This window comes from Centropristis striata, chromosome 12, assembly GCF_030273125.1.
Source record: "Centropristis striata isolate RG_2023a ecotype Rhode Island chromosome 12, C.striata_1.0, whole genome shotgun sequence".
Classification (NCBI taxonomy): domain Eukaryota; kingdom Metazoa; phylum Chordata; class Actinopteri; order Perciformes; family Serranidae; genus Centropristis; species Centropristis striata.
Genome location: NC_081528.1, coordinates 23,504,316 through 23,523,135, shown reverse-complemented (window position 1 = coordinate 23,523,135; position 18,820 = coordinate 23,504,316). Strand labels below are relative to the sequence as shown.

Sequence of the window (18,820 nt, the reverse complement as noted above, 5' to 3'; positions counted from 1 at the left end):
GCCACAATGGTGGACCCACATAATGAACAATTACTGTATATTACTCCAGGTTAACGTTGCTGATAAAACTTCATAACTAGAATATGATGTGTAATGATTGAATCATAGTTTATCTGTTTAAAAAATATATACATTATATGCTGTACCAGTATTTGTGGATTTGCACTAAGTAGACTATCACATTAAAGAAGAAAAACAATAACAAATAAGCTATAATGTAATATAAAATGTTTTATTTACACCTGAGTGTTTAATTGTGAACAGAAAAACTCATGCATGATATATACATATATACATACATTACCATAACTCACACGTGACCAAAGCTGATTTCATTTGAAATTTGTATTTATTTATTTCATTCATTTATTCATTTAATAGTTAGACACATTAACTCAGTGTGTCACTGGCTCTAAAGCAGCAGCAGAATGGTTGAGTGAGCCAGCTGAAGAAGCCCTGTGATCTCTTCTCTTCAACCTCAAACACAGAAACAATGATGACAGGTTCCAGAGGAGGGGTCTGAGGAGACCATGAAGCTGGACTAACTGAGTCCGGTTCTCTGATGGGTTCTGAGCCCTCTTCTATGCTTGCATCCTCCCAGTCCTGGACATCAGTAATGTGAGGAGGTCCTGTAGGGGACGTCTGAGGAGCTGGTGGAGGGGACATCTCAGCAGAGTTTGTCTCTGGTCTGGAGGTGGGCTGCTCTGTTACAGCTGGGCTGCTGCTCAGAGCGTCCTGCACTGCAGTAATGATCACAGGTTCAACAGGAGGGGTCAGTGGAGCCGGAGGAGCTGGAGTCACAGCAGAGTCTGGTCTGGTCCCAAGGCTGGGTTCATCATTTTCTTCCTCACTGGTTTGAACATTAGGAATACATTGAGGTTCAGTAGGAGGAGTCAGCGGAGCTGGAACCACAGCAGGAGAGTCTGGTTCTCTGGTGGGTTTTAGGTTTTCACCAAGGCTTGGCTGATCATTTTCATCATCTCTGGTCTGAAGATCAGAAATACATGGAGGTTCAGCAGGAGGGGACACAAGAACAGGAGCAGCAGCAGTTTCTGGTTCTTCTGTGGGTTCTGGGTCATTCTTCAGGTTGGGTTCATCATTTTTATCTTCACTGGTCTCAACATCAGAAGCAGATGAAGGTTCAGCAGGGGGGGTCATAATAGGTGGAACCACAGCAGAGTCTGGGTCTCTGGAGGGTTCTGGGTCATTTTCAGTACAAGGTTTGTCACATTCGGCTTTCCTGGTCTCAACATGAGTAATGGATGGAGGTTCCACAGGAGGGGTCAAAGCAGGTGGAACCACAGCAGAGTCTGGGTCTCTGGAGGGTTCTGGGTCATTTCCAAGGCCAGAATTGTCTCTTTCATCCTCCCTGGTCTCAACAACAGTCATGGATGGAGGTTCCACAGGGGGTGCTGGAGAGGCTGGAACAGCAGCAGAGTCTGGTTCTCTGGTGGGTTCTGGGTTGTTCTCCAGGCTTGGTTTGTCACATTCATCTTTCCTGGTCTCCACATCAGTAACAGATGGAGGTTCCACAGGAGGTGCTGGTGAAGCTGGTGGAGTGGACACCACAGCAGGGTTTGTCTCTGGACTGGGTGTCACAGTCAGGTTGGAGTCTTCCTGGACTGGAACGGTAGCATGAGGTTCAGCAGCAGGACTCAGAGGAGCCGGCACTTTGGGGCTCTTGGGATGAAACATCTCACAAATCTGTTCCGCTGCAACATCAACAATTTCACTGAGCAGCTCTGGTGAGAAGCTCTTGATCCTGTTCACCAGGATGTGGAGTGGGTGCGTCTGTCTGATAGTTGTCAGGATGGACAGGACCACGTCGTCCCTGATGGAGCGGGAGAAGGTGGTCTGACCTTCCACACCGGTGAGAGCGTCAGTGACTCGGTCCAAGACGGCCTTTGTAACCCCAACAGACATTGTGCTGAGTTTCTGGGAAGGCATGTTTAAGAGGGGACGGCGAGGAAGTGCCCAGAAGCCCTGCAGGACTCTGGGGACAACTTCCAACACCACGTCTTGAGGACTGAGGACTTTGGAGCTTGGAGCCACGTGATTGGTTCTCAGGATCTTGGCGTACTTCAGCGCCGCGTTGAAGAGTTTAGGATGTCTGTGGATTACAGTAAAAAAAGTATTTTAAAACCATTCAGAAGAATCACAGAGATATTAAAATAACTGCAGCTTAACTGTTAATAAATATGAGTCAATTGTAACTTACTGAAATTTTGGAGGTAAGGGCTCTGAGGAGTTGAGGAGCATCTGGGCTTCAAACTCAATGTCCCTCATCTTGTTGCTCATATTTACTGCCCACACCTGAAACAAGGAATTATATATGAAGTGCAGTTTGGAGATATTTCGAGGATAAATCAGCATCATTTACTCCAAACTCCTGAGAGTCTTCTCAGGGTTGTTGTCTTACCAGCATCAGCAGAGGTTTGGCGTCCTCCTCATCAAAGTCCTCCAGTTCAAACTCCCAAAGGCTTCAGACAGAAACAAACACAAGCTTTATTTTACTGTTACTCTCGACATTATGAGAGTATTATTAATGAGACATGAGCAGACTGGGAGGTCTGTATGTGTGTCAGTAACTCACCGTTCTCTTAGAGTATTCTTGCTTTCTTCCATGAGGAAGTGGATCATGTCTTCAGGAGTCACCTGAGATGGGATCTGGTAAGCTTCCTGAAGCATGAGCAGTTCTCTCAGCAATGCAATCTAAAAAACATAAAGGAGATGAGTCATCTTTGAACATGGCAAGACAGGGTTTGTCATCATTGACCTGCTAGTTTCTACAACTGTGAGCTTGGGAGGACAGTAGTCTTACCTTAGACTTGTAGCTGTTTATGTTCCAGCAGAGCTGCAGAGCCCGATCATAAATGGGTGTATCAAACAACACCTTTAAAGCAAATAAGACATGTTACTTTTGGTTTTAGTCACATCTTTAAAAAGACATGTGGAAACGTTGAACTCCAGTAAAGACAGAAAGTGTGTCACTTACCCTGATGGGTCTGTAGACTCCTCTACTTCCTTCAATAAACTCCATTGAGAAGTTGTTGCTGTATATCACAATACACAACAAACAAAACAGGCAAAGCGACAATGTAGAAATTCACAGGTTTAAGTTCAACGATAGATGCGAAAAGCAGTCTGACACGGTTGATCTCTCTGGCACAAATGAGCAGAGTGTGTTCTGAGTGAGGAGATCTGAGCTCCAGAGAGAATCTGACTCAGGATTCTAGAGTTCTAGAACCGAAATGAATTCAAACATTCTGAAAGGTTACCAAGGAATCACTGTTAATTGGTATCCTGTTATGAAACAAAATCTATCTATAAATATACAAATCTTGTGATAATATACTATATATTAATGTGAAAAATCTTGTGCCTCAGTTCCATAAACCTCCATTGTTGTCCTTAAACTATTAAAAACACATTGATGAGCCTTACTGTTGCACTGGGTGACATGTTCCTTAATTACTCCAAAAATGTACAGAATATATTTCCTGGCAAATGCACAATTTTCTACTTTCCTAAAAACTTAACTGCCCAGCTTTTTAAAGGAAATTACTGATCCTGTTTCATGCATAAGGCTATCTATTAATTACATTTTATCAAAGATTTAAATTAAAATCTTAGATCCATTGATGGGCAGAAAGTATTGAGAGAAATACAATAACATCGTTGATTTTGGCATTTTCATTATATTAGGCACAATGTGTTGTTTTTCTTTTGTGGTGTCTGTTTCACAACATCTCATTGTGTTTTCACGAATGTTTTTCAATTATTGTGTATACTGATTTGAATCAGAAATAATCTTATCCCTGCCTTATTTTCCAGTTCATCCCATACCCAAACATATCTATATCTATCTATCTATTATATATATATATATATATATATATATATATATATATACACACATATATATAGTTATAGAAAGATACTCCTTATCATACTACAAAGATAATAATACATCTACACAACATAATCAGGGTGATGAGGACAGTTGAGGAGGATATAAAATGAAATAAATAATCCTTTAAATAAAGGGTTGGATAAGGAGGAAGGAGGAACACAAAAAAAACACTGCTGCTGAGCACCTGACTTAACAAATGAACTCAGGGAGCATAACAAGCCTGTATGAACAAAAGAAACCAAACAAATGGTTGTCAAGGAAGCCTTTAAATAACACAAAGAGCTGGGTGTAATGATGACCCCGGGCAAAGAACCAAGACACTAGGAAACACTAAGATAGCTCACTAATGCTTGAAATAGATGAGGTGAGACAATGAGTCAGCACAAACTGAAACCCAGCTACATATATAGGCCTCACACACCTGGTCCAAATCAGTGGCAATCAAAGACACACACAGACACACACACACACACACACACAACGCTGACTGAGCTGATCACAGATCCAAACTCAATAAGTGGCAAAATCAAATCAAAATCAAAATGACTATTTATTCTCAAGGGGATATTCAGTTAGTCTGGTAACTCTGGAAGAATGAGACAGCCTGGTTGCTGTAGGAGCCAAGGATCTTTGTGAGTACTAGTGTGAGTACCGCCCACAAATGTATGCAAAGATAGAAATAAGAAGTATGTACCTTGTAAGTATATATACACTACAATATATAACAATAGTGTGAATTATAATTATGCTGAGAATGGATCTGAGTAATTGCATCCAAGTGCAGCAATAATATTAATATATATATATATATATATATATAAATATATAATATAAATAAATGCTGTATTAATGCCAGAGTTGGTTCTTTGCATGGGGTCATCATTACATCCAGCTCTTTGTGTTATTTAAAGTCTTAAAGTCCATAAAGTATTTTTTTTTGTTTCTTTCTTTTGTTCATGGGGCGGCTGTGGTTCAGTTGGTAGAGCGGTCGCCCACTGGTCGTTGATTCGATCCCTGACCATGGCAGCCTACATGTCAAAGTATCCTTGTGCAGGATACCGTGCCGTTAAGGTAGCCTCTGCCACCAGTATGAATGAGTGTGTGAATGGGTGAATGAGTGAATGAGTGAATGAGTGCAGTCTATAGTGTAAAGCACTTGAGTGGTCGCAAAGCGACTAGAAAAGAGCTATATAAGAGCAGGTCCATTTACCATTTAAAAAAGGCATTGGACATTTAAGAATACATGTTTTGTACAATGTTGGGTTTTGCACCTTACAGACACATTTTTGCCATATATGAATGAACAAAAAGCACACAGAAACACTCCGCAAACAAAATAACATTCTTTATGTTTGAGTCATATCTTCCAGAGATACAAAAACATACATTTAGAAAACATATATTACGAGCACAATGCACTGTAATAACACATAATATATTATACAAAAGGCACATGCTTTAGAGCCACTAAATCTCTGAAAACTTAACATCATCTTTCCTACAATAAGTGCCACGTGGCTGGAACGTTGGAGTCGTTGTGCTGATCAAGAAACCTGTGACCAGCGGAGGAAATGTCAGTGAAGAACATAAAGTGCAACTGAGAGACTGTAGACCATGTGTCTCACTGTTATCTCTCTCTCTGTAGTCGCCCATGCTAACGGCTTTATCGGTGCTAACAGTCTCTGATCGGTTCGGTTTCTTTAGTCGGGGTATTTTGTTCATCCTGAATATCAGAATCTGTGTTTTGGGAGTCTCTGTGTCTTGTGTGTATTTGACTGGGCATGCTGTGGTCAGTATCAAAGTCGTCTGTTTGATTCTGGTGAGTTTGTAAAGTTTCGGTGGAGCTGCTGGAGTCTGACATCTGCTCCTTGGCCGTGTCGAAGGACTCGGTAAGAATGCTTTCACTGTACGACCGACTGGTGATGGTTTCTGTCTCAAACCCAAAGGCGTCCACAAAAACGCCATCTGCATCTTTCCCATTCGCGTCTCCAAAGTTAGTGTCTGTACATCCATCCTCTGCGTCCCCATGGATTACACAAGTCCTTGGAAGTGAGTTATCTCCACATTTTTCATTTTCAGGTGGATAAATGCCATTTCTCGTCACCGAACTGTCTGTACGTACAGCATCAGACTCCTCTTCTTTCTTTTGGCCAGGCTCTGTGTCTGCATCCTCTCCAACAGCAGCACCTTCCTCTCCAGCCAGAACTCTCTTCAGACTCTGGGCTCTGTCTCTGTAAACTTGGCACAGCTGAGCATCGGGCATGTGGTTGCCGTGGATCTCGGCCAGCTTCATGTACACAACATACAGAGCCTCTGGGTTAGCTTTGTCCTCTAGCGCCGCCGCCAGAGCCAACTGGAAGTAGCCGACTGCGTCAAAGGAATCCTGGAGAGAGCGCACAGAGCAGAGGTCAGGACAGGTCTCATCTAAATTAAACATATGATCTTTATATTTCATGGTTGGATTGTGATCAACGGCATGTATGGTGAAAAGGTCACCAGATTAATGTAAAAACGATTACTGTTGCTCTGCCGAGATCAAAAAGTCTTGTTTTTTTGTAGAACAAAGAAAAATCTGCAAAAAATAACATCAAGTAAGTGAAAATCAAGGTTTAGAACTGTGAAATGATAATTTCATTATTGATCAGATTGTGATTATTAGTGGCTGTTTTTGACAAAACAATGTGTCAATTCATCAAAAAAGAAAAAATACCATTGATGGAAGTAGAAATGTCTTATTACATTACGAAAATGCATTTATGTATTTTGTTGCTTTTATTTTGTTAAAGTAAATCAGATTCTGTTTATCGAAATTATTGCATGTGTTAAAAAATCCTTAATATGTAAATGATGAAAGGTCTAAAACTTTTTAAAATTTTGATAACCTGCTTAAAACTCAAATATAAAGTCTTTACAAAAGGCAATTTCGGCACAATGTTAATTTGAGGAACATACTTAACCCTCCTGTTATGTTCATTTCTCAGGAACAGCAATAAAAAGTGTCAAAAACTAAAAAAACCCCAATAAACATTATTTATATTTCATTAATAACTCCATTACTAACAATTCCAATCAATATTTAGTGCAATGACGTTCTTTACCTCTCACAGATCATGGTTCAATGAGGATAATTCACTCACTTAAAAAATAAAATGCACACTAAAACTTTTTTAAATGCACATTGGAAACACTTACATATAAATTACAATGGTTTTAGATGATGGAGATTTTTTATAAATTTTATTTTACATTTTTTCTTTTTATAAAAATATACTTTTAACTATTTTTTTTTTAGATTTTTAAACTTTGAAATGGGTCAATTTGACCCGCAACATAACACGAGGGTTAATATATTGTGTTTCGCTCTCCTGTACCTTGAGTTTGTGCAGAGTGAGATTGCCCAGTCTGCAGTACATCTTGGTGTAGTAACGAGCCTCCTTCGGGTCGTGCAGGACTGGCGGGCAGAGGGACAGGCACTTGAGGTAGTAGTTTTCTGACATCTCATACTGCTGCAGGTTGTAGTAGACTGTAGCCAGCCGGTGGTAGGCCGTCCTCTCATTCACAGGCACACCTAAAGGAGAAACAACATCTGCCTCCGTCAACAAAGTAGCTCTTAGCTCTTTATTGCAGCTGACTTAGCAAGTCAGAAGCCACAGATTCTCTGTCTATGGGCTGTGTACCTGTCTTGCTGGCGATCTCGACTGCCAGTGTTGCGTACTGCAGAGCCTCCTCCTGCTCCCCCTGGTTCATTAACAGCTCTGTCAGTTTACTCAGCAGCCGGAACTCTGAATGGATGTCCTTGATGCTCCGTGCGAATGGTAGACTGCCGTCCTGAAACCAAACATTAATCATTTGTAAAATGTGATCAACGGTGGCAAGAATCAAATAAATAATTTAATGGAATCAAAATAAAACTGTTTATCTTAGAAAATCCAGCATCGTGACATTGCAGCTGTATTGTGTGTCCTCTCACCCTGAAGAAAGGCACTGAAGCCATTCTGTTCCTGACGCCTTTAAAGTAGACGTCTCCTGCTTCCTCGTAGATGCTCATGGCAAAGTGATGATCGTTCATCCTCAGGGCGGTCTTCACTGCCGCCTATTTATCACATGATGTTTTCAATCAATATTGATTGCATATCTAACATTAGAATGTAAAACTAAACTACAGTCATGGAAAATGATTAGACCACCCTTGTTTTCTTCAATGTCTTATTCATTTTAATCCATGGTACAACTAAAGATGCATGGCTTTCTTGATAATGATTTTGGTTATTATCAAGAAAACCATGGGAAATGTCTAGATATCAGCTCTTAAATTTCCATGTCCAATTTAATGCATCAACCCTTTTTCAGCAAAGGTAAAAAAAAAAAACACAAGTGTATTAACATGATTTTTACTTTTTTTGTAGAGATTTTTCGAATTTAGCTTTGTGCATCTTTTGTGTTTACTGTATCTTTGTGTTTTTTGTAATGTCTGTGTTTTTTCGTGTATTTATGTGTTTTTTGTATTTTTATTTTTGTTTTTATTATGTTTGAGTGTGTTTGTATGTGTTTTATATGTGTTTTTGTGTGTTTTTTTTTGTGTTCAAAATGTTGAACCAGTAAGTCAAAATGAAAAAAATAATCAGGTCATAAAGGTGAGGTTGTCTTGAAAACAATGATACCAACATGGCATGGTAAAGATTTCTCAGTGTTTTATACAGGCAGAATGAAAAGGAGTCAAAAACCGACAAAATAGCCTCAAAATCCAAAGGGTTATGTAATGTGAATGCTTAGACTTCTAAGGATTAAATTAAACACTTATGACCTATTTTTGTTGTTATCATTATATTTGTCTAAACAAATAAACCTTTAGTTGTACCAGGCATTAAAAGGAACAAGAAATTGAGGAAAAATGGTGGTCTAATAATTTTTCTATGACTGTATATAGAATGTCATGATTGTCAAGGAAGTGTTACATTTTTTGTATTACTTATACCATATAAAAACACTGAAAAACATTAAAAAAAATATGTGAAAAAAATGAATCTCAACACTGATATCTGGTGATAAAGCTGCCATGCTTGCTGCTCAGGAATGAGGATGCCCATACACAACAAATCCAGTTTTGCAGAGGAGCAAAGGTGAGAACAAGGAAAAAAGTGGCTGAAAAATGTTCACCTCCTTCACACAAGTGCAACACACATATTCGCACATTTCCCTTCCTCCTCCTCACCTGCAGGTACATGTCAGCGAGCTCGTCCTCGTGGATGAGGTAATAGATGCGTCCCACCTGCAGCCATGTTTCTGACTCTTCTTCTCTCTTGCCCAGGTCGATAGAAATCCTCAGGCTCTGCTTGGTGTAGTCCAGAGATTTACGAGACGATCTGCAACCCATAATCCATAATTGAGACTGTGTCGGTCAAAGCCAAATGTATCGTAGAGAAGATAAATAGAGAATACGAGTGAGTGAGAGGCAGAAGCTCACTTTTCAGTGTTGAGTGAGAGGTAGATGCTGCTGAGGATTTCCAGATATTCTCCCTCCAGTCTCTTGTCCTTCAGCTCTCTGGATACTGACACACAGTGCTCATAGTAAACGATGCTCTGTCCGTACAGCAGCATGTTAGCATACAGGCGACTCAGCACCTTGGCCACCACCAGCTGACCTGTGAGAAAATACAGCAAGCATGTTACCCGTTGCTCCTGAGGCTAAATATACAGCTCTATTTTTTGATAAGAGCAATAGGAATCTAACTTTTACTGTACATTGGCATGCATGATCTTATCAGCCAACAACAGATATATTAGTATAAAATATGTTTTTTTTGGAACGGTAAAATGTCCTGCTCAGCATATACTACAACTCAACAGAATACAGTCATGGAAAAAATGATTAGACCATTGTTTTCTTCAATTTCTTGTTCATTTTAATGCCTGGTACAACTAAAGGTACACTTGTTTGGACAAATATAATGATAACAACAAAAAAAGCTCATAAGAGTTTTTTAAGAGCTGATTTCTAGCCATTTTCCATGGTTTTCTTGATAATAACCAAAATCATTATAAAAAATAAACATGGAAAATGGCTAGATATCAGCTCTAAAATCAAACCTTTTGAGCTACTTTTTGTTGTTACCATTATATTTGTCCAAACAAATGTACCTTTGGTTGTACCAGGCATTAAATGAACAAGAAAGCAAGGAGAAAACAAGGGTGGTCTAATCATTTTTTTTTCATGACTGTTCATAAAATATAACACAGTTCTATTTGTCAGACACATTTAATGCAGACATGTCAATTATTAGATCATTTATTTGTGAGCTTCAGAGGTGCTGGTTTGTTGGGAAATATAGGTAAAACAGCCAAAATTGAAAAATATTCCTTCAATGTGTTTACGTGTACTCACTGTGTAGGTTCTTGGCATGTAGTGCAATTAGTAGCCCCATTTCATAACAGGCCCTGCTGTCCTGACTCTTCCTCCTGTCTCTGTAGCTCCTCCCCAGCCAAAGGTAGGTCTGAACGTGCTCCTCATCTGTAGGGCTTTCCCACAGCTCCATAAAAAGACGCAGGGATCTGGGAATAGAACCGGCATCACAATAAATACCTCTTTGAAAAATATTTCTACATGTGCTGCCCAAACTCTGATGAAAAGCCACAAATACGACCACATCACCCCCATTCTTCAGAACCTACACTGGCTTCCCAAAACCTCAAGAATTAAATACAAGATCGCCCTCATCACCCACCTTTGCATCTACAGCAACGCCCCACAATACCTCAAAGACCTCCTCACCCCTCACTCATCCACCCATAACCTCCGCTCCCAAAGTATAAACCTCCTCCATCAGCCCCGCACACGACTCCTCACCATTGGAGACGGAGCCTTCTGCTCCGCTGCCCCCCACATCTGGAACTCCCTCCCTGAACATCTACGTCAAACCCAGTCTGTGGACACCTTTAAAAAAGGGCTTAAAACTTTTTTGTTCAGGGAGGTGTTACGGCCCCAGCCGTATAGTCTGTAGTTGTGCGTGTGTCTGTGCGCATGCGTGCGTCTGTGTGTTTGCTCCCTCCCCTCAGGCTGCTGGAGAAGGGTGATTGGAGCGTTCCGGCGACCACGGGAGCCAATCAGATTCGGCAATTAGTGAGCCACATCTTTCAAAAGGCTGGATGGAGCTTCAGTCAGGAGCGGCTGGATCTGTTGTGAACCGTCGCCCAAACCCTTGTCTGTGCTCGGCATTTCGTAGTATTGAATACTGTGTTTCATTGTAGTTGTACTTTTGTACTGTGTAACAGTACTGGGATTAGTGGTAGTTGTTATTTTGTACTGTGTAACAGTTAGAACTGACCCTGTTTTTTTGTTGTTATTTCATTTTGTCAAACCTTAAGCCTGAAGGGTCCTTTTGTTTGTATATCTTACTGCTATTTTATTTCTTATTAAAACACCTCTGTTAAAACCACTACATCTGGTTTATGTTATCTCCTTTTACCCCTTTAAGAGCTGGTGGACGTAACATAATTGGGGGCTCGTCCGGGATAACTTTAAAAGTTCCCGAGGAGGTATTATAAAAAGAGAAAAAAATTGTAGTATGATTTGTTTGGATGTGTAAAATGTGCGGAGAATGGAGAAATTTGACATTGACTCATTTCTGGCTGAGCCTTCGCTTTCACAAGTTGAAAGCTGTAGAAAAGATGATCTCATTCAAATTGCTGATCATTTACAAATTGCCTACTCCCGGCAAGCTCTCAAGAAGGAGCTCAAAGCCTTAGTTACTTGTAAATTGGTGGAACAGGGGTTGATTGAAGCATCCGCGGTGCCTGCGGGTGACACCCTGAGCGAAGGGGCTGGTAGTATCAAGGTGGATAGTGAGCCTCTCACTGGAGCTGAGAAAGGGAGTGGTGCGCGGCCGAAAGGGCCAGACACACGCTCTCGCTCAGGCTCCTCCTCGTCCTCCTCAGCAAGCTCTGGCTCCGTGAGCGAAGCCCGGCTTAAAGTCAGGCTTGCCCGGTTAAAGCTAGACGCTCGAGAAAAAGCTGAGAGCAGGGATGCCCAGCTCAAGTATCAACTTGAAATCAGAAAGCTGGAGATTGAGGCTGAAACTGCTGTCCGCATACGCCAGCTCGAGCTGGAGTCTCAGAGGGAGACTCATACGCTCACTTCGCCAACCGGTATGTATCCTCCTACCACCAGTTTAAATCACACTGCCTTTGACATTAGTAAGTATATAAGTTTAGTTCCTACATTCAGAGAGTCGGAGGTTGATTGTTATTTCAGCGCGTTTGAGCGCATTGCCTCCGCACTTAAGTGGCCACAAGAGGCCTGGCCTTTGTTAGTGCAATGTAAAATACACGGTAAAGCCCAAGAAGCTATTTCTGCGCTTCCTTTGGAGGAAAGCTTGAAATATGACAGTGTTAAAGCCGCCATTCTCCGCGCATACGAGTTGGTTCCCGAAGCCTACCGGCAGAAATTTAGGAACAGGAAAAAAGCGCCGAGCCAGACATTTAGTGAGTTTGCCAGGGACAAGGGAACCTTGTTTGATAAGTGGCTTGTGTCGAGCAAAGTAAATGATTTTGAATCTCTGAGAGAACTGCTGTTGCTAGAAGAGTTCAAAAATTGTATGTCAGATCGTATTGTTGTGCATTTGAATGAGCAAAAAGCAAATTCGCTCTCTGCTGCTGCTGTCTTGGCAGATGAATATGTTCTCACACACAAATCTGCCTTTCTTTCTGAGAAACCTCGCGGCTCCCCGGTTAGTACCGGTAATGTGTCCAAGCCTCTGAGCCAAAATAAAGTGGAGCGCGAGTGTTTTTATTGTCATAAAGCTGGACATGTTATCGCTGACTGCTTTACTCTAAAAAGAAAAGAGCAAATGGGTAAAAATGTGCCGCAGCAAAAAGGTGTCGGCTTGATAAATTCTAAAGTAAATGCTTTAGAACCCGAGTTTATTGATGACAAGCCGGATGCTTGTTTTGAGCCCTTTATTTTGAAAGGGAATGTGTCGCTACCAGGTGAGCCTGCAGATCAGCGCCCGGTGCGCATCCTGCGAGACACCGCCTGCTCGCAATCGGTCATTCTCGCCAGTGTGTTGCCTTTTTCCGACAAATCAGCCTGCGGTTATGGTGCGGTGTTGCATGGCATTGAGTTGGGTTATGTTCCGCGTCCTATGCATTACGTGCATGTCGCAACTGAACTAGTAACTGGTGTGTTTCCCGTAGCTGTTTGCCCTGCCCTCCCAATTAAAGGTGTTGCATTTTTACTGGGAAACGACATCGCTGGGGGCAAAGTGACTCCCACTTTAGAGGTGCTGGAAGTGCCGCAGCACCATGAGTCAGGTAATGTAGGCACAAGTAATGATTCTGATCTGTTCCCGTCATGTGCTATCACCCGGTCTCAGTCAATGAAAGAAAACACTGTGGCGCTGTCTGACAGTTTTCTCATGTCAGAGTTTACAGAACAATCTGAGACTGAGAGCAAACCAAAAACACCGGGTAAAGTGAAAGACAACACTGCCGCTGCCCAGGCGCGCTCGACCAGCACTACGTCACCATCGGACAGTGCGTCTCTGCCCGTCTCCAGAGAGCGCCTGTGCGCGGCGCAGGGGATGGACCCAACGTTGAAGACCTGCTTCGCTAATGTGGTGAGTGCTGACAGAGCAAGAGGTGAGCAAGTAGCCTACACGATCGATGATGGTGTTTTACTGCGTAAATGGTGTCCTCGTAGTAAGGTTGACTGTGATTGGAGTGTTGTACACCAGGTGGTTATCCCTACGGTGTATCGTTCGCATGTGCTGTCTTTGGCACATGAGAGTCCGTGGTCCGGACATTTAGGAATAACAAAAACCTACCGGCGTGTTCTCAAACATTTCTTTTGGCCTGGTTTAAAGTCTGATGTTGTTAACTACTATCGCTCTTGTCATGTGTGTCAGATTACAGGTAAGCCCAATCAGGTTATCCCTGCTGCGCCGTTGCATCCCATACCTGCTGTAGGTGAGCCTTTTGATCGTGTTATCATAGACTGTGTTGGTCCTTTACCAAGAACCAAGGGTGGAAATCAATTTTTACTCACCCTGATGTGCGCTTCCACCCGATTCCCTGAAGCTGTGCCGCTGCGTAAAATAACATCCAGTTCCATTGTAAAGGCATTGACAAAGTTCTTTTCCACATTCGGTCTTCCGCGCACAATACAAACTGACCAAGGCACAAACTTCCAGTCAAAACTTTTCAATCAGGTCCTCCAGACATTAAACATCCAGCACGTAGTATCCAGCGCGTATCATCCTGAGTCACAGGGCGCGCTGGAGCGGTGGCACCAAACATTGAAAGCCATGCTGCGTAAGTATTGTTTAGAAACAGAGAAAAACTGGGATGAAGGTCTCCCATTCGTTTTGTTCGCTGCCCGTGAGGCTGTCCAGGAATCCTTAGGATTCAGCCCCGCGGAGCTTGTTTTTGGCCACACTCCTCGCGGTCCGTTAAAATCTCTCCAGGAGCAGTTTCTGGCATGTGAGTCTTCCGCAGAGGAAGGTGTGCTGGATTATGTATGTAAATTCCGTGAGAGATTGCATCGGGCAAATAAATTGGCAAAAGAGACTCTGTCCTCTTCGCAAAAAGTCATGAAGCGCTACTATGACCGTTCCGCTGTTCTCCGGCGTTTCCAGGTAGGTGAAAAAGTTTTGGTCCTGTTGCCGGTGCCCGGTTCCGCTCTCTCCGCCAAATTCGCCGGCCCTTACGAAGTTTGTGAGTGTTTGAGTGATACTGATTATGTTGTTCGCACCCCCGAGAGGAGGCGTAAGACTCGCGTGTGTCATATTAATATGCTTAAAAAGTATCACACGAGAGACGTGACAAAAACTGAGCCTGCCGTAATACACGGTCCGTGCGCTCTAATTGTGGCAGATTCTCAGAGTCCTCCAGAGGACTTAGTTATGCGCCATTCGGCACTTCACAGCGCTCGCTTGCCAAATTCAGAAATGTTAGCGAAACTCCCCTCAGTGTTGAGTCATCTGACGCCTGACCAGCAGCTTGATGTCCGCGGTCTTATAAATGGTTTCCGGTGTTTGTTTAATGATGTGCCCACAAAAACCAACGTGCTAAAGCATGATATAGATGTAGAAAATGCTCGGCCCATTAAACAGCATCCCTACCGCGTAAATCCAGTAAAGCGGGAGCTAATGAAGAAAGAGACAAAGTATCTTTTAGAGAACGGCTTGGCTAAGCCTAGTATGAGTGCTTGGAGTTCTCCGTGCCTTCTAGAGGCAAAATCCGATGGATCACCACGGTTCATCACCGACTTTAGGAAAGTGAATGCTGTCACTGTTCCAGATTCGTATCCTCTTCCTCGGATGGAAGACTGTGTTGACAATTTGGGGACTGCTAAATTTGTGTCAAAACTAGATCTGTTGAAGGGTTATTGGCAGGTGCCTTTGACAAAGCGTGCTTCTGAAGTATCTGCGTTTGTGACTCCAGATCAATTTTTGGAGTATAATGTAATGGCGTTTGGCATGTGTAATGCACCAGCAACCTTCCAAAGGTTAGTGAATATTGTGTTGGCTGGGATTGATAATTGCAACGCCTATCTAGATGACCTCATTGTGTACACCGTAACCTGGGAGGAACACATGCAGGTCCTTACAAAGGTTTTTCGCAGGCTGGCCGACGCATCACTCACTCTGAACTTAGCAAAATGTGAGTTTGGCAAAGCTACCGTGACCTATCTTGGCCGACAGGTAGGCCAGGGCCAGGTTCGTCCCATAGAGGCTAAGATAGCTGCCATCGCAGCGTTTCCTTCCCCCTCCACCCGGAGATCTCTGAGGAGTTTCCTTGGCTTGGCGGGTTATTATAGGAGTTTTTGTAGAAACTTTTCCATTGTTGTTCAGCCCTTAACTAACCTGCTTAGCCCCAAAGTTGATTTTGTGTGGACCCAGGCGTGTCAGCATGCTTTTGAAAGCATCAAGGCTCTGTTAAGCCACGCCCCCGTGCTCGCTGCTCCTGACCTTGCTCGCCCATTTAAACTGGAGGTTGATGCAAGTGCAGTCGGAGCCGGGGCAGTTCTGCTGCAGGAGGATGTCTGTGGGGTTGACCACCCGGTGTGTTACTACTCCAGGAAGTTCAACAAACACCAGGTAAATTACTCCACCATCGAGAAGGAGGCTCTTGCTCTGTTGTTGGCACTCCAACATTTTGAAGTTTATGTTGGGTCCAGTCCCCTGCCAGTTGTTGTTTTCACAGATCATGATCCGCTCAGATTCCTTGCGCGCATGTACAATCACAACCAAAGGCTGATGCGGTGGGCGTTGATCGTGCAGGACTTCAACCTGGTAATCCGTCACAAAAAGGGTAAAGAAAACATCATTGCAGATGCCTTGTCCAGGCTTTGACTTGTTTTGTTGTTTTGTGTGTATAAACTTGTAAAATGTCAACAACCACGGGTTGTTGATTTAAGGGGAGGGGTGTTACGGCCCCAGCCGTATAGTCTGTAGTTGTGCGTGTGTCTGTGCGCATGCGTGCGTCTGTGTGTTTGCTCCCTCCCCTCAGGCTGCTGGAGAAGGGTGATTGGAGCGTTCCGGCGACCACGGGAGCCAATCAGATTCGGCAATTAGTGAGCCACATCTTTCAAAAGGCTGGATGGAGCTTCAGTCAGGAGCGGCTGGATCTGTTGTGAACCGTCGCCCAAACCCTTGTCTGTGCTCGGCATTTCGTAGTATTGAATACTGTGTTTCATTGTAGTTGTACTTTTGTACTGTGTAACAGTACTGGGATTAGTGGTAGTTGTTATTTTGTACTGTGTAACAGTTAGAACTGACCCTGTTTTTTTGTTGTTATTTCATTTTGTCAAACCTTAAGCCTGAAGGGTCCTTTTGTTTGTATATCTTACTGCTATTTTATTTCTTATTAAAACACCTCTGTTAAAACCACTACATCTGGTTTATGTTATCTCCTTTTACCCCTTTAAGAGCTGGTGGACGTAACAGGAGGCATTTTTAGGTTGTCCCTAGATGTTTTTATTATTGTCTCTGCACCTTAATCTCTTAATAATGTACTGTGTCTTTTTTTATCTTCTGCTGATTTTAATGTGTCTGAGTTTTTCTCTTAGTCTTTTGTCTATTTTGTTTCTGGTTTCTGTAGTGCTTTGAGATTTCTTTATGAAAAGTGCTTTACAAATAAAATGTAATATTATTATTATTATTATTATTATTCTTGAGTTCCTTTGGGCATGTGAGTGATATCTGACCTGACCAGGAAGCGTTCTGCCACCAAAGACGCCCCAACATCCAGTGCCAGGCAGCCCAGGTTGGCCAGCGCCAGGGCCTGGTTCCTCTGGTTTCCACTTTCCCTGGAGATGACCAGAGCAGAGTGGAGATGCCAGCCTGCCTCTGGGATGCGATCCTGCCGCCTCAGACACAGAGCCAACAGGTTGTGGATCACTCCTCGCTGCGTGGGACTGTCTGTACCCTGGAGAGATGACACAGGACGTTCACATAGTTCTACAAACCTTGATGTGCATTGATACAGGTTTATTGCATTGTTTTCTGTACCTGGAGGGATGTGAGCAGTGGCTGTAGGACACTCTGAGCCCTCTCCGCCTGGCCTGTTAACACCAGCAGCCACCCCAGCAGCACGGAGGCCTCGAAGCCCTCCTCCTCATTAATGTGGCCTCCTGTCTCCACTGCTTGTTGAGCGCAGCGCACAGCGTCATTTAGAGCATCGTACTGCTGGTAGACTATAGCCAAGCCCTGACACAGGTCCCTCTGCGTCTTCATGTCATCCTCTTGCTCAGCTATCGTCAGGGCCTGCTGAAGGTAAATCACAATCTGGGCAGGGAGCAGGGAGGTTCCTTCCCTCCAGCGCGGGTTCAGACGAACAGAGTTCCTGATGAACAACTCAATCCTCTGGAAAGCGTCGTGGAGGGAGTGGTCTTGTCTCGAGTCCAGGCTCAGAGAGGCCAGAGCTAAGTAAGGCATGTATTTACGATGATAGAGCCAGCTCAAGAGCCAGTTGAGGTCCAGAGGAAGTATTGGACACCCCTCGGTGGCAGAGAGCGTCACCGAGAGAAACTGGAGTCGCTCTACGAAGGGCAGGGCGTCGTCAGTCTTCCTGAGGAGCAGGAAGAGGCTGGAGGTGAGGTAGCAGACGCGAGCCTCCAGGTGTTTGTCCCCCATCACCACCGATCTCCTCAGGAGCAGCTGCAGCAGCTCCACCTCGTCCGTGGAGGTGAATGTGTGGCAGGGCAGACAGAGGAGCAGGGCGCTGGCCTTCTCCAGAGTCTGAGGCAGTTTGTCCGTCATACGCTGCTTCAGGTAGACAGCGGTGAGGTTTGTTAAGAGAGCGACGAGGAGCGGCGTGTCAGAGAAACTGTCCACGACGACACTGAGAGCCTCCTCGTAGTAAACACGGGCCTGAGGAAGTGAGGAAACATATGTGAATATATGAATGAATGAGCTGTAGCTCTTTATAGGGCACCTATTGAAAGATTTTTCATTTTTTAAGTTTGGATGGGAATAATTAATCAATGATCAATTAATGGTTGTTAAGAATTTTGTCGATCACATGTCATTTTTAATTGATCTGTGTATTTTTTATTTTACGGTATATATGACTGTGTATCAGTACTCACTGAACTGAAACACACCGAGCGTTCAGTTCTGCAGCCGTACGTCAATAAGCCAATGAGCTGAGAATTAAGTTGGATAAAGCTACAGTTTGCAAACTGAAAGTTGCAATAACAATTATAAAACACACAGAAATACAAGAGTATTAATTTGAGCAAAACTAGCTTACTGTATTAAACCTTGCTTGCATGAATTACTGAATTACATGAGTTTAATTTGATCCAAAACGTATTTAAACACAAAACACATTTAAATATGCAAGATTACTGTGAAAACTAACCTCATGCCTCTTCAGGGGCTAAAACATAAAACATTAAACTCGACATTA

The 18,820-nt window shown here is 43.1% G+C and overlaps 2 protein-coding genes across 2 annotated transcripts in view; both read right to left on the bottom strand.

Annotated features, from left to right (window-relative positions):
- Positions 1-390: 390 nt before the first annotated feature.
- LOC131981398 (cell surface glycoprotein 1-like) lies at positions 391-3,274 on the bottom strand. The gene is made up of 6 exons (XM_059345671.1): positions 2,996-3,274; positions 2,822-2,893; positions 2,594-2,712; positions 2,420-2,480; positions 2,219-2,313; positions 391-2,110 (listed from the first exon to the last, which is right to left on the bottom strand). The coding sequence occupies exons 1-6, from the start codon at positions 3,038-3,040 to the stop codon at positions 391-393; spliced, it is 2,112 nt and encodes a 703-aa protein (XP_059201654.1). The 5' UTR covers positions 3,041-3,274.
- A 1,967-nt stretch (positions 3,275-5,241) lies between these two features.
- The window catches only part of sh3tc2 (SH3 domain and tetratricopeptide repeats 2), a 30,495-nt gene continuing 16,916 nt past the window's right edge, over positions 5,242-18,820 (bottom strand). The window contains exons 14-22 of the mRNA XM_059345738.1: positions 17,419-18,279; positions 17,115-17,335; positions 10,296-10,462; positions 9,378-9,555; positions 9,126-9,276; positions 7,884-8,006; positions 7,591-7,741; positions 7,285-7,481; positions 5,242-6,296 (exon numbers count right to left, since the gene is read on the bottom strand). Coding sequence (XP_059201721.1) covers positions 5,586-6,296; positions 7,285-7,481; positions 7,591-7,741; positions 7,884-8,006; positions 9,126-9,276; positions 9,378-9,555; positions 10,296-10,462; positions 17,115-17,335; positions 17,419-18,279 — 2,760 coding nt within the window. The 3' untranslated portion in view covers positions 5,242-5,585. The remainder of the gene's footprint in view (positions 6,297-7,284; positions 7,482-7,590; positions 7,742-7,883; positions 8,007-9,125; positions 9,277-9,377; positions 9,556-10,295; positions 10,463-17,114; positions 17,336-17,418; positions 18,280-18,820) is intronic.

Excerpts from the sequence above, each read along its gene's own strand:
- LOC131981398 (XM_059345671.1), bottom strand. The coding sequence starts at position 3,040 with ATGGAGTTTATTGAAGGAAGTAGAGGAGTCTACAGACCCATCAGG. Across the intron at positions 2,713-2,821 it reads TAAACAGCTACAAGTCTAAG|ATTGCATTGCTGAGAGAACT; the intron begins GTAAGACTACTG and ends TATGTTTTTTAG. Across the intron at positions 2,481-2,593 it reads AAGAATACTCTAAGAGAACG|CCTTTGGGAGTTTGAACTGG; the intron begins GTGAGTTACTGA and ends TTCTGTCTGAAG.